This window comes from Pezoporus wallicus, unplaced genomic scaffold (assembly GCF_028554395.1).
Source record: "Pezoporus wallicus isolate ANWC-B61680 ecotype Strahan unplaced genomic scaffold, APGP_CSIRO_Pwel_v1 contig_2908, whole genome shotgun sequence".
NCBI lineage: Eukaryota > Metazoa > Chordata > Aves > Psittaciformes > Psittacidae > Pezoporus > Pezoporus wallicus.
Genome location: NW_026642179.1, coordinates 4,631,306 through 4,646,761, shown reverse-complemented (window position 1 = coordinate 4,646,761; position 15,456 = coordinate 4,631,306). Strand labels below are relative to the sequence as shown.

The window sequence follows — 15,456 nt, the reverse complement described above, 5'->3', positions numbered from 1 at the left end:
GGATCGATGAAACAGGTAAAATTCAAGCTGTGTGTAGACAGTACCTTCAGCTGTGCCAGGGTAGCTCATTGTAAGCATTTGTATTCCCCTATGGTCCACAGTCCACCAGTGTATTTCAGTTGTGATCTGCAGTAGTCCCTGCTATTCTGCACATGGTTCCCCACAGGCTTTTGCTCCGCAGCCCATGTAAGCAAAAGTTGCAGTGTCATGAAAAAGCACTTCTGGATTTGTTATGTATAAAAATATTTTGTAACTATTTGCTCATTTAAGAATCGTGCCAACCCACTGCAATTCTTTGCTTCACCTACATTGTAGGGAAAAGATTTTATTTAAACAGAGGCAGCTAATGACAAAACTACTTTCACTGTTTTGTGTTTTCTCTTCTTTTTTTCTGGTCTGGATTTTCCCAAGGTGAAGAGGGTGAACTCTGGAAATCATTAATCCATGGGATTTGTTCATGGTGTATAAAAATTTCAAAAATAATTTGGTATATAAAAATGATTTCCTAATTGATCTTGTCAGAAATAGGCTGAGTAAGACAGTTCTGTCAAAATAGCCAGAATTTCTTTCAGCTCGTCACGCATGTTGGTTTGGTTTGGTTTGGTTTATGAGGAGAAAATGATGAAGGTTAGGTTTAAATCCATTTTTTTGCTTTAAAATAAATCTAAAGAAAACTGAGCCTGTCCCTGAGCTTTTGTGTTGTGATCTTCGGAAGAAACCAAGTATCTCTGTACAGCAGTGAACTGAGCTGAACTGAACTGAGGTCAGGCTGTGTCTTTTTGAGCACTTTCTTCTGTTTCCATTTAAAATAATGAAGGGAAGACATCAGTGATAAATTGTTCTGAATTTGGGAAAGCTTTGCATTTTCTGAGCCAAATTCATGCCTCATAAAACTCCATTGCATTCAATAGCTACAAGATGATTGTAGTTGAACCCTTGAGTTTGTTGCCAAACACAAATGGTCTGAGTAAGAAGGCGTAATTCAATTTGCCATGCAGATACTTCCAGACTATATCATTCGGTATCTTAGTTTATTTCCATATCTCCCATATAAGATATTTTGCTATATAGGCAAAATTTTCTTGTCTGGTAATATCCATAACAAAACCCAGATACAGGGAAACATCCAAGGACCCACTGTGATCCACTCCATCTTTTGTTAGATTTGTCAGGTCCTCCTTGGAATAATTTCTTTTTAACAAACATATGTATTTACCCAGACTTTGAGCCCATCTTCTCCTGTTTAATGGTAGTTTGGGAAGTAAGTTTTGCTGGGTAGCATAGTTGCATCTGTATGTAAAAAAGTTTAAACGATTTCCCATGCTCACATGAAAAATATGATTGATAAGAGATAAAGGGCAACCTCCTTTTAACTGATTTGCCAAGCATATTTGTTATATACAGGCTGAAGTTTTGAGGGGGTCGTTGGGGGTATTTGGGGGTTTGGTTTGTAGGGTTTTTTTTTTCAGAATTCCTTAGTTTTTTGCCTTTGCAGAATCTACAACGAAAACTCAAGGTCCGTAGATCAGGCTACCAAGCTAGAGCATTCATCAGTTAGTTAATTCCTTGGAAACTTTCTGATTCATTCAATCTACAGTTCTTTGTAACACTTTTGATACAAAACCAGTGAAATTTTGACCCCATATTATTTACTTTGACCCCAAGATTACTCTGCAATTCTATTTTATTTTCGTCTTGATACAGCTGTTCTTCCAGGGATTTTCCTCAAATTTTTAAAGGTTTATGGCTAAGTTGAGAAAAAAATACTAAATTATTTGATTACAAAATGAAGAGCACTTATATGCATTACTCTGCCTTTTAGTGTTCTGTAACGAATATATACACGTGGCATATGTGCAAGCAAGATGGTCAAGCCTAAAAGGGGAACATGACAGCAGTCATGCTAGTGCCAAGTATACATAAGGCTCTTTGTATGTCATTTTCTATTTTTTTTTTTTTTTTTGCTTGCTGGTATGTATCTGTAAGAAAAGGATTGCTGCTGTTGATCCATGATCAACGTGCATGTTGATGCATGGTTCTGCTATGTGAGGCAAGTTGTGTAAGGAGATAACTTTTACAAGACCAACTGGTGCAGCTGGAAAAACAGACAAGCTTTTAGGGGTGCTTGTAAGACTTTCTTCAACATGGGAGCTGCAAGTTTATTGCTAAGTAGACATTTAAGAGGTATTCTCTGAAATTACTAAAATTAATTACTTGGTTCCGCAAAAGAAAAGTGCTTGCTTCCTTCAGAGAAGGAAATGTTAGCAGGGAGAAAGATGACCAGGTCATTAGCCCTTCTGCCTGCGGAACCCATAATTTAAAGCTGGTAGTTGTTGTGAATGAGTCATGTTACACATCAATTAAAACCCTACTTTATGCCACAGACGTCTATGGATAGTCGATATCACATTTATCTTGGATCGACACTGCTGCATTTATACCATCCATTCACTGGTTTTCTTTTTCATATAGCCACCTACCTGTTTATGCATATATACATTAGGCACTGCTTAGACAAACTTTTAGACACCAGTCTTTGTGCGGTAGGTGTATTCATCTTTCACAGTAAAACTGACCAAACATTTAGATAGGTCTCTCCAACCACATTCAGTTACAGATACCTTTTCTTAGCCATGCGGCATATATATGCATATTTCAATGCAGACTCCTATAATAAAAAACTTTTAAATGCATATACTCGTATTTCAGCTGACCATTGTACAGCAACAGCAGAACTACCACTGAAGAAGCAGGATTAGTTCTGTTCTAAAGCATTTTTTTGCCTCAGTGACTTGTGCAACTACACTTAGATTCACATCTGTCATGCTCAGAGTTTAAAAAACAAACAAAAAAAAATCCGTGAAATCTCAAGAAAACTGAACATGCTGTTTTCAAGTTGAATTTGTTTTAGAATATGTCTTTATCAGTTGGTAGAGATGGTTTGGATTTATATCAGAGATTCATCAAGCTTTTCATGTTTCTGCTTCAGAGCTGTAGTGATTGCTTTTTTTAGGAAAACACGTTGTCAGACTTAGCTGGCCATTAACAATATTCTGAACTTGAGGGTACATTAAGCAGACTTCATTCCATGCATTGATGAGGATGGCCTAGACCTATCGGGGCAATTAATGAATCAGAGCTGCTTTAGAAAGCTATTCCTGGGTTTGGTCTGTATACCCATTGTTTTCCTAGAAAGCTCCACAGCTCTGCGCTGATCATGAGAACACGATGTGGTTTATGAATCCGGCACTGCCCTGCCTTTCCACTTAGCAAATGCTCTTACACCCTCTTGAGATAAGGCAGTGGCAGCTCTGCTGTATGGGAAGCACAGTGCCTCTTGCTAAGTGGCTAGTTCAAATTAGATATGGCAGGAACGCAGATATAAGGGCATTTCCTACTTGATTGTCAGGGTTTAATGGATCCCAAGTGAGAGGAATGATTGCTCTGCGAACAGCTTTGGGAGGGCTGCTAGTTAAGAACTTTCACACGCCTCATTTGGCATGTTTCCAGCCTGAGGTAAGGGGGAAGGGTAGAGAAGGAATGTGCTGTTGTATGAATATCTTCCATCATTACTTGCTAGATAGCTTTGCTTTCTCTATCAAGGAGGGTTTCTGCTCACAAATAGCCAGGAAGTTGGCAAGTCAGATTCTTTTCAGACTGAAATCTGCACATCTGAGTGATATTTAATAGACTGCGGTACCTGAAAAGAATACAAGGCAGCTACTACATTGATTGGACAGGGAGTTATTGGACATTGACTACTTAATTAACACACTTTTATAAAATAGTATTTTTTTAATATGTGATATTCCATCACTCTACCCTCTGTGGGCAAACTGAGTAGTAAGTAACTGGGGTAAATATTGCAAGTTCAGCAAACAACCAAAGCTGAGGGATGCAATTGGCTAAATACAGTTGTCCTTGATGATGGAAGTGAGATATAAATGTCCCTTCCTGTTGCTCTGTGTACAGGAGAGTGGAGTATTCTGCCCTGCTGCAGTTTGCAGTCTTGATACATCAAACCATTATTTTTATATATGTTTCTGTCTGCAAACAGGTGTTGCCCAAGGCTGCGCATAGCTGTAGGGTTATAATAAAGCACGTGAGCTCACTCGCTCCTTGTTACAGTAAAGCACATGAGCTCACTCTACAGCTGTCTTGTCACTGTGGCTGTGGCTTTTCGTAACTGCTGCCAACCTGATGTTCTGATGTAGGCTGCTGAGTGCAGCTATGCTCTGCGGGACAAGGAGCCTGACATTAGTTAGCTGCTTAGCCATGGCTCTCAGATACTCTCACTCTACAGAAATTAATCCATGTAGAACAGTGTTAGAATCAGAATAAGTCAGCCTTGACAGCCTTATTAAAAGGGGTCAAAGCCAGAGTCTTTGTTGAAAGTAGTGCCAGCACCCTGTTTCTGTTGACTCAGAGATTATCTCACTCCTTATTCATTAGCAAGGTCAGAGGTGCCCTATTGAAAAGATATCCACAGCCCACTAACAAACAGCAGGTGCAGTCCCTGCCTGGGAACAAGTATTGCAGTAAGGCTTTCCAGCTCTCCTAGCTGGTGCACATCAGAGCCTGTAGCTTCAGCACATCATGTTATGGAATGGAGGCACTAAGCCCAGTTCTCCCATAATTTTTCATCAGCTGCAAACCTTAGAGTTTTGTATTATTGCAGTTTTGAATATATGCAAACAAACACATAGAACAATATAAAGGAGTATTCTTGCGGGGAAGGCATTGTGAGGGATTCCCAGTATGTGTTTATGCACTTCAGCTCTATATTTTTGTACAGCAAATGGAAAATGGCTCTTCGGATACTTTGAATGGGAATTCGATGGCTCCAGTTTGGATTTCATTGGGGAACAAGGTTTAGATTCAGTTTAGGTTAAGTATAAAAAATAATACAGTATGTATTAAAGTCCTTTGATTTTATTTTTTTAGTCTGTTATATAGAATCTGACTTGCATAATAAATGAAAGTCATTGCCTTTTTCAAAACTGTAGAAGACTATCTCGTAACTACAGAAAATACAGAAGATTCTGTCTTAAGTTTCTGGTGAAGATATGTCTCTATCCAGTTTCTACAGCAGAGATACACTCATCTTAAAAACGAACATCTTGGCATCTGAAACTATTCTCTTTAGAATGCGTTTATTGCATACTTAAGTTACAATTAAATGTTCATTGGCAAAATGAGTTAAAATCTACATTGCTGTTGCCTTAGCTGTGGACAGACACCTTTTATCAGAAAAAAATAATTTTCTGAAAGCAGGGAGTTGAAATAGTTGACTGAAGCATTGCTGGACAATCAGTAGAGTTAATTCATTCAATTTAACACTCATTTTTCACCTATATCATCATTATTTCCTATGTTAGTCAGGCAGCTATCATCACCATGTCTCCTTCACTTAGTGCAGTTGGTTTCTTTCTGCTTCAGCTGGATGGTTGCTGGGTTATGGGATAGAAGTACTTGGGGGGAGAGAGGAGAGAGGGTGTGCAGGTTTCTTCCAGCATGAAGCTGAACAAGGCTGTAACTTAGAGGTTGATCTTTGCCTTGACCACTGCTTGGGTCTCAGGCTGTTCCTCATTATCTCTGTTCTCTTATTTCAGATAATTCAGCCCCTCTTAGAACTTGATCAGAATCGCAGCAAGTTGAAGTTGTACATTGGACATCTGACAGCCCTCTGCCATGACCGTGACCCCCTGATTCTACGTGGTCTCACCCCACCTGCTTCCTACCACCTGGATGATGACCGGGCAGCTTGGGAGAAAGAGCTGCAGAAGATGACCCAGGAGCAGGTGAGTTTGTGGTCTGAAGCTCTGAACAAGGGCTTGAATGTTGACATAGATCTTACTGATGTGCCACACCAAAATGTTGGGGAGCCATTCTGTAAGTGGTGAAAACAGGCAGCAGAAATCCACTCTTCGACTGGTAGAAAGAGTCGTTAATTTTTTTAATCATGGCCATTTAATATTTATTAGAGAATTTCTTCTTTTATCTCTATGGAATGCCATGCATCTATACACTCAAGGAAATCAAAGACTTGGACGCAGTGTACTAGATGCAATACACCTATGCTTATGCACACACACAGTGATTTCAGCAGTCCAAGAGTGTATTTCCAGGAGTTCTGGAATACTGATAGGTTTTAATAACAGCTTTTCTGATGAAGTCTCTAAAGAAACTGTCAATCTAGTTGTAATTCAACTACTGAAATAATCTTCCTTTCTCCCAGCCCTGGTGATGTCTTGCCCTTTTAAATCCCTGCAGTGACAGTATTTTGTGGGTTTGACCCTGATTTTGAACTATAATGCCAATTCTTTCAATAAATTCTTCACTTTCATATGTCTATACCAAACTCTGTCCAGTATACATACGAACTACTGTAAGGCCTGTTTAGTTCAAAGTGGATTTGCGGGTCAGTGAACACTATCTTGAGCCTATCCTGAGCATTTCAGCTCTGGTTTTCTTCCTTTGTGGTGTTTAAGCTCATTTCCACTTTCAACTCAAGGCTGATTTTGATCCAAAAATTGGAGAGAGCAGCTTAGCAGCTAAATTACAGGAACCCAACAGAAGCATGTCTAGCAATTCAGAAAGAAAATCATGCCTCTGGAGATAAATATGCCTGTTACAGGGCCTAGGTGATCTCTGGATTAACAGGAGAGCTGATATCTGTCTTAGTACCTGACTCCATATATTTACGTGATTCATCTTGTGCTGCATGTCTCACTCAGTATCTACATTCGCCTCTATAGGCCTGACACATTCCTTTTCCCGGCAGAGCCTGGTAACTTCAACGAACCCGGAGTCAGCATTGTATTTACCTCTTGGGTTCTGTAATCACTGATACGGGATTAAAGGTTTATCAGGTACTTGGATACCCCTGAAATAAATTGACTAGTTTGTAATAGCTGTGATGGTCTTTGAATAGAAGCAGGATCTGTAGGGGTAGGTGGTTATCTTCTATTTAATCAAGAGATGCTGGCAGAGAAAATAGAGGTGGTTTTCTGTGGCAAGTTCTTCTGAAGAGACAGTGAGCCCCAAGCAGCATCTGTTCTGGTCTAATGAAAGATAGTATTTCTCATTCAAACTTTGCTAATCCATTAGCAACATTTATTAGTTACACAGTAAAGAAGGTATTTAAGTATAAATTGTGGGAAAAAGAATTATCCAAGTTGTCCTGGAGAAGAGAAAAACTGCATTTTTCTGTCCTCTCCCATTATTGTCTTAATTTTGCATTGCCATCACCACAGTTATTTAAAGTTACTATGCCAGTTTTGATTCCCATGCACAACTAACATCCGCTAAAATAAAATGTAGCAGTCTCTTCTGCTTTCCCATACCCACTTAGATTGCATTTAACCAGCTTCAGTTGAAAAACACACAACAATGATATATTTCAATTTACTAAGCAGATTTTTCATGTAAGTTGTGGAGCTTTTCTGTTTCTGACTGCAGAATTTCCTCTGTGCTTAAAGTATTCCCATGGGGGGTGGGAATCAGTTCTCCAGATTCACCCATCACAGAATACTCATTTTGCATCTTTGGAATTTTAATGAGTTTTGTAAATTACTTCAAATCCGATGCATGAAATTCACTCCTGTCCCCTCTAATACGATCTGCTATAGATAATGCTTCACAAGCCTCAGTGGGAAAAAATTAATCCTCTTGAATGTTAAGAAGTGCTAACATGATTAGAGAGGATACATTTGATCGAACACCAATAATATTTAAGAATGACGCCAATGTATCCACTTCTCACCAATGAGATAATTTTGTTTGGTTTTTTTTTATATATAGTGGAGAATTAATTTTCATACTGCTGCTTTTGGAGCTGCAATTTGCCAGTGCAGCAACTTTTATTGGCTAAGGGTGGTCCTGCTATATTTCATCATAGCCAATATACCCTCTAGGTCTCTCATACCTGCCAGGGAAACACAGATACAAATAGTTTTCTGTGACTTCTTGTGGTAGGTAAAACTCCTATGTGAAGTAGATTTAAGCTCTTCATTCTTCCAGCATATCTACAGTGCCCCACAGAAACTAACATACAAGTCATTGTTGAAAAGCATCTGCCAGCATCAACACGGTGGTTCTAATGGGAATTTGTTGCCACATAAATAACTTTGTAGACTATCAAAGTTTGACTGATAATTGGTACCTTTCATGTATAATAATTTCTTTATGCTACCGTTAAGTTCAGCTATAGTCCTAAATGACTTCAATTTATTTTAATCAAAATATGGGGCCAAAATGCTGTATCGTTCTTTGTTGGCATTTAATCAAAGACATTTCATAAAGCTGACTTACTGTAGTAAAATTTTGGTCCATTTCTAATGAAGGCCTGAAGCCAGTACTTTATATGTTATGTCAGAACCTAATCTAAACAAGTATACTAGACTAAGTAGTGGACAAACTGTAAGGAATCTGCAGTGCTTGGAACCATGTAATTAAGTTATTCATATAGTGGAAAATATTCCTTTGAGTCAGTTCTGACCCATTGTCCCCAAAGAAGGTAACCAGTGCTGTTTCTGGAATTGTCCTTTGACCAGTTCATGTCCTGTTCAACTTTTCTTATTGAAAAATTGAAGTTACCAGAAAGAAGGAAGAATGTCCCAGGTCTCAACCCTGAGAAATACAAATTCCATTCATTCATTATAAATAATTGCATTACTCTAGCAATTTCAATTAAATACAATATTTTCTTTCACTTTGTTCTAAACATATCATTATGTTAATATGCTTGAGCTCTGTAGAACTGCCGTTGTTTCATGTTTCAGATTGTTGCCTTTAAGTGAGGGATTTTATTCCTATGAAAGGAGATGGCATTAAGAACATAACGATATGGTCTACATTTTTATTTATAGTTTGGTTTTGGGTTTTCTCTTAACTTTAGAAAAGGAAACTTGCTGAAAAGCATCATTTAAATATGGTGGTGTTGGTGTGCTGTGCTGTGGTATGAAGGCAACAGTGCAAGAAAGTAAGAAGAGACAAGCAGAGCAACCAGATAGTAGTAGTAGGCAACAGTGTTTGCTCCATTAATAGCTTAAGCACTATTATAAATGTTTCTTATCACTTCAAATCCAGCTCTAAAATATGCAGAACATTATATTATGGAGAGCTGCTTATTTTCAATAGGCCCTACAAGACAGGCATTCTGAGAAAAAATATTTCTTCCAACAGAAGAGGATTATTAAAGAATAATTTTCATAACCCAAGGAATAGGAGGCATTTTATTCCCTGGCTCCCTGCTGTCAGTGTCTCCTTCCACCCATGTCAAACACATCTTGGCTTTGTCCAGACAAATGTATTTCTATGAGATACTGTCTCAGAGGACACCTGCAATGGAAGGTTGTCTCGTCCCACTGATAGTGTTGTTTCACCTATGACTGTTTTGGCTGTGAGGTACAGTGAGAAGAGCTTTTGAAAAATGTTTATGGTCATAGAAGACCCTTTGTAGTGAAGAAAGGTTATCTTCCCTCTACCTGTGTACCAGCTTCAGGCAAAAGACAGGCTGTGTAGGGATGCCTACTTACTAATCCTTTCCCAAGAAATCAGGAATGTCTTTTCTGTTCAGCTGCTCAAAGGAGAGGAAGGAAAAAGGTGATAACGTCGCTTCACTGTATCAGTCACAGCCTGCTGTATCAGCTAAATAGTCATGGCTTGGTGCCAAGGAGCATAATTTACATTGCACATAAGTCATATTTCACTCTCAGCAAAGTTAATGTTAAGCTTCTCATAGAAAAGGAACACCAGAGCTCATGCATGTGACTTTCAAATGCCATTTTTAAATTGCGTATATGCTTGCGGAATTTTGAAAGTATTAAATGTACATTTTGGGGTTTTTATACAAACAATATTGTAAGTGCGATAAACTTTACTCTAAATTACAAACAGCTATTTTATAAACATCCTGTGTATTACTTTGTTCAGATTCCACGTGTGTTTTTACTTCTGTATCATCTACGAGAAACTTGTTTAGTTTCTATAAAGAAATTACTCTGCCATGTTTTGCATTTAATCATTCTAAATTACTGTATTACTTCAGAGTTTACCCTGTCTCCCTTCTCTGACTGCTCTTCTATTAGCTTGTTATCTTCCCCACCTGATTTATGTCATTTCTTTTTAATTTGTAGTCTTACGGGAATGCATAATGTGTTTTAAAGTAAAACAGCCCACTTCTGGTCTCTGTTAGAAATTAGAAGTAATAATTGCAACAATTTATATCTTTCTTCATATGCAAGTGTATTTCCTGAGTTTAGTTGAGAAAATAATGGATATAGGAACTCTCTAAAATTACTACATTCAGTAGCATTTTAAACTTTTGTATTAAATTCAAGTTTTGAGTGAGAGCTTGGGATCAGCTTCATAGTTCTTAAATACTGGTTGAAGTCACAAACATTATCCATAAGTTGGTTATATCCATAATGCTGTAACATTATCCATTTTTGTTTGCGTAGGGAATTGCTGATTTTAATGAAAATATACACTATCAGTTAGTAACATTAACTATTCCTAGTTAAGGAGCTGCTTCTTGAAGAGAAATAAGTAGCATGGTAAGAGCAGAAAAGGCTCCAGCTGATCCTGAAATAACTGGTTGTATAGAACTTCATCATTTCACTCAAGTAGTTCCTACTCTGGCCTTTCTTCTCTGTTTTGTGCTGTGCAGGTACAAAATGAAAACTGCCCGCCAACTCTCTGTCCTAGCAGTTTTCCCAAATTCATCAGCTAGGACATATAAGAGAGGTATTTAAGATTTGCCTTGTAGACAGGTGAATTTTCCCTGTGTTTATGACTGTCAGGTGCTGCCTTGACTCAACAGTCAGGATCCCTTTGGGGACATGGACACCTAATTCAGCCGCAGAGAAGGCAGGGGGCAAAGTACAAGCCCAGCACGGAGGGTGCATCACAGAGTAATTCTGGCAGTGTCCAGCAGTCCGGCTTCTGGACAGTAAACTGAATCCTACGGTAATGCATTGCAACTGAAACTAGGAGAAGCAGGTACCTCTTTTTCACAGTCCCTTTAACACACAGAATTGCAAGTTGTTAGGGGTTAGGGTTGTGGTGTTTGCCTGAATTATACACACTCAGGTCAGCAAGGCCTGGCCCTAACAGGTAGCCCTGTTGTACAGGAAATAATTACTATTTGTTCTGCTTAGCCACAGAATAACAACTTTCTGTACACTTTAGCATCATCGATTTTCCATCAATTTTCAGTGTGTAACATACATCAGAATTTACATGAACAGAAAATTGTCCTCTAACTGAAACGATTGCTGCTATTACTGGAGAATGGACAGATGCAGGATTTGCAGAAAAGCTCCAGTCAAATGCAAGATTCAGCTTACAGGCATTTGTTTTATTCCTTCTTCCCATTCATATAATTTTGAAATTTATTCATTACCAAGGAATTATATTTCTTCTCTTCACAAAGCTTAGAGATGCTGAGGAATCAGGATAAATCCCATGTGCAAAGTTATTTCAAATGTATGATGCAAGAGCCCTAAACAAATTCGTTCAGGTTTTTTTTTGTCAAAATGGTTGTAAAATTTATTCAAATGCATTTAAACATATTTAAAACATATTTTTAAAGTTTACATGATTTTAAAAGACAAGACAAAGTTGAATTTGAAATCTTACCTTAATTTTTAAATGTGTGTGTTTAAAATATTTTGAAAAAGCTAATATAAAAACAAGATTTCCAGATAAAGCACAAATATTTAAAGGGTCTACACAGAAATGATCACTTTTTTTCTTTTCCTTTTTTTAAAGTTTGGCAGACTGGGATTTCCGTATTCTGAACCTTTCTTTTGGCCTTTTTATAGGTCTGGAGTTGAGAAATTTTTGCATGTAATTGGCTCTCACTACTTCAAACATACATATTTACACTGGTTGGTCTGAGAAGATGCAAACGCTCTTGACCATTTGCCTAAGATATAGCAATTCAGTGTAGTTTCTTATTTTGAAACAAAACAAAGGTTAAAATTAAATCAGTTCCATTCCTTTTTGGTGCTTATTTCTCTTAGTTTGACCTCTAAATGTATTTTCAGCCTGATCCAGAAACATCTAAATTTTGAGAAACGTAATTCCAGATCTCAGTATTGTAGCCATATAGATGACCTGCATTAACTTTCTTCTTGTGCTGCTCTGCAAGCACCTCCTATAGTATAATCAGTTTTACTGTCCATAGCCAGAGATGAGATACTACTTTATTTCCCTTTTTTCGATAGGTTTTTTTTGTTTGTTTGTTTGTTTTTTTTTGTGGAATTGTTACCAGAGGAAAATAACACTGGGGAGTAAGCCTCCTCTGTATAAATAAATTTTAAAGGATCTTAGCTTAATGTTGCCTTGCTTACCTTGTCGAATAAGCAAAGGCTGCAAAGGTTCTGTGGGGCAACACCACAGTTCACCTAGTCTGCATTTAAAACCATAGCATCCTATTTCCTAACTGTGAAGTTATCTTCCCTCTGAATGTCAGTTTATCCTTAAGTTCTGGAATATCTTGGACCAGAGAAGCACAATGCAAGCTAAATTCATGTTGAATTGTTTGGGGCTTTTTTTTTCACTGGTGGAGTTTAGCTATAAATGGAAAAGTATTCCTGTCATGACTTGCTCTAAACTCAGAAAGGAAGGCAGCAGTGGTGAAAAGTGTCTGAATCTGTTGCAGATTATCTGCAAGCTTCTATTCCCCTGAGATTCTAAGATCCTTTCTGTTCTTCTATCCAAAGATAAAGTAAAAATACTGTGAAGCACTTATGAGGTCCTTATTCTCCTTTCTGAGCTGTCTATTTTTACTTGTCACCCACTAGGCAAACATATCTGGCCTTGCCTTCTCTTTTTTGGTCATTTCAGAGAGGCAAGTGTATGAATCTCCTCATCATCTCAGCTGAAAATGCCAGCAAACAAAGGACTGTTAACACTCTTTTATTTTCATAGAAAAATGGCCTGGGGAAGATAACACCATTACTGCTTGCATTCACAAGAAGAAAATGTAGGAAACCAGAGCAGAATTGATACTAGTACTATCAGAGAAACTTCCCTAAAATTAGGGCTGTCAAACATCTAGGTGAATCAAGTTATACCGTGGAGAACTGGATGTTCTCCATTAAGGAGCCTGTCTGAATGAGGAGTGACGTATGCTGCTCACAGCTGTTTCTGAAAGGAATGACGTAAACGGAGATGACATACGTGATATAGAAATGCTACAGCCAGCCACATAGTCAATGAAGATGTCTTTGTTTAAGTAGAAATCACATTATTAAACCTCAGTGTTCTGAAGCGAGCAAACTCAACGCAAAGCTATCATTGCTACTTTTTTCAGAGATGTTTCATCACAGACATCTGCCAGCCAGCTGTGTAGACTTTCTGGCTGCGCTAATTTGCCAAGTATTATTGCTGGCCTTCAGCATTCAGAGCCGTCTCCTTTTGGAGTTCTTGATGGTCAAAAACGTATTTCTTGGAAATAGTTTCTTCATCTGGTTGAGCTGGTTACTTTTGTTTGATTGCATTTGATTTATTTTAGCTCTGGCATGGGCTTGTTTTGTTGGGCTTACCTTGATTTTATAAGGAATCTTACAAATACATAAATGCTGACTAGTAGAGCAGGAAGCTGAAACATCACTGAGTTTGCAGTGCTGCCCCACTGAAGACAGCATTCAGCAGGATTCTCCCCTGTCCACCAACCTCCCTTCAGTTTTGAAGGTTAACCTCTTTGAGTTGCTTTTATATTTGATTATTTAATTGCTTTGTCCTTTCCTGGAGCTTCACCTGGAGGACTTGGCTGAAAGGCTGGGAGGAAAGATGCTGCATGGACAGGTGGTGGCGCAGGAGCAGGTCCCTGCTTTCCCTGCTAACACTGCCCTCTCCTGGTTCTCCTCCTGAGGACCGAATGAGGAAAAGGAGAACTACATCGCTGGCTTCTTCTCCCATTACTTGCTGTCTCTCCTGACCTCCCTTCTGGTGGATGGCACTGTGAAAGCTTTGCATTGGCCCAAGAACCCAAGGCAGCCCTGTCTCATCAGAGTTCAGCGTTCAAGCCAGTCCCATGAATTTCCCAGCACTTAGGTGTTTTGCAGGCTGCTGTATCTGGGGCTGCTTGAATTGCTGGGGTTTTACTAGGCTGAAGAACTCGAGACTCAGAAGTAGTCCCTGAAACCCGTTCTCCTGGCTTTTAACATTCAGCACTGCTCCTAGCTGGCTGTGCTGACTCTTTCAATCCTGCTTGCTGACTGGACCTCTCCTAGGCTTATCCATCCATTGCAAGTTTCCGACTAATAACTCTGCCAGGCTGTTAGAACCAGGCTAATCACCTATCCACAGCATGCCGTTTCTGAGCCATTATGGGTTACTGCTGAATTCCCTCTTCTCCCCTGAGAGCCCTTACAGAGCCCGGAGTGCTCCCCTCCCTCTCGTTTTCCCCACTTCCCCAGCTCATGTCACTCCACAGAGCAGGATCAGGTTGCTTTTGCATTGTGATTCTTGGCATGAGCCCCTCTCGGATTCGTATAGCTGTTATGTGAGTATAGCAGCCAGTAGGAACAAAGCACATAAGAGCACATTAAACTAACATTCAGCACACAAAGCCCAAATAATTTACTATATGCTACGCTGCCTAGTAAAGGGAATAGTGTAGCAAGCTCACCCTTTTAATTTCCTTTCTCTCACTTTTGTCTACAGTAGTCTATACCGTAACTTCCTTACAAAGAGTTTATATTTATTCTGTAGTCACTCTTAGGCTGTTTGGGTTTATGCAGTATTTCTTCCAGTAACAATCTCCTGTGCTTTGCTTGGTACCATCACTGAAAAGATGCATACTGTTGTATCTGATTAGAAATTTTTTGTAGAAATACAACCTTTCCCACTGCCTTCTGCTCTTACGGTGGTAAAATGATCCCTCTTGTCCTGCTGCCCAACAATTCTCTTTTTAAAACCCACAATGAGTAGTATTACAGAAGTGCAAAGTACAGATCAAGAAATGTATGTACTGATTACCAGTTATCCCTTCAGGGATTAAAAAAAAAACCTCCAATTTTACATTCTTTCCATGTCATGTATTAACACAGTAGAGTTCCAATAAAAATATTAATCACTTAGGAATACAAAATGTTACCAAACTGACAGATAATATTAGGGGAAAAAAATTGAAAGGGGGTTCCAGTATAAATGAGTTGCTACAGCTGCTCATACTGACAAAGGTTGCAGAAGCTTGCAGTAAACTTCAGAATCCATCTAAGCGTATGTACCATGTTACAAATACACTCATATTCATAGGGAATATACTTTATTAGAAGAAAATCATACCACTGAAAAAAAAAAAAAGTTTTTTTGAGATATATAGTATTTGATAGAGCAATCTGCTTGGAAGTTTATCTGGTCTACCTACATGTCTCATCCAGTCTAGTAAGAGATACTGCTGTCCTTGTTCTGCTAGATCCTGAGACCACTCTGAGTACA

General features: G+C 38.7%; 1 protein-coding gene across 3 annotated transcripts in view; it reads left to right on the top strand.

Moving 5' to 3' along the window:
* Positions 1-15,456, top strand: part of ERC1 (ELKS/RAB6-interacting/CAST family member 1) — a 290,910-nt gene that overhangs the window by 274,187 nt on the left and 1,267 nt on the right. For all 3 annotated transcript variants that reach the window (XM_057428028.1, XM_057428027.1, XM_057428029.1), the window contains one exon: positions 5,613-5,801. In XM_057428028.1, the coding sequence (XP_057284011.1) occupies positions 5,613-5,801 (189 nt within the window). The remainder of the gene's footprint in view (positions 1-5,612; positions 5,802-15,456) is intronic.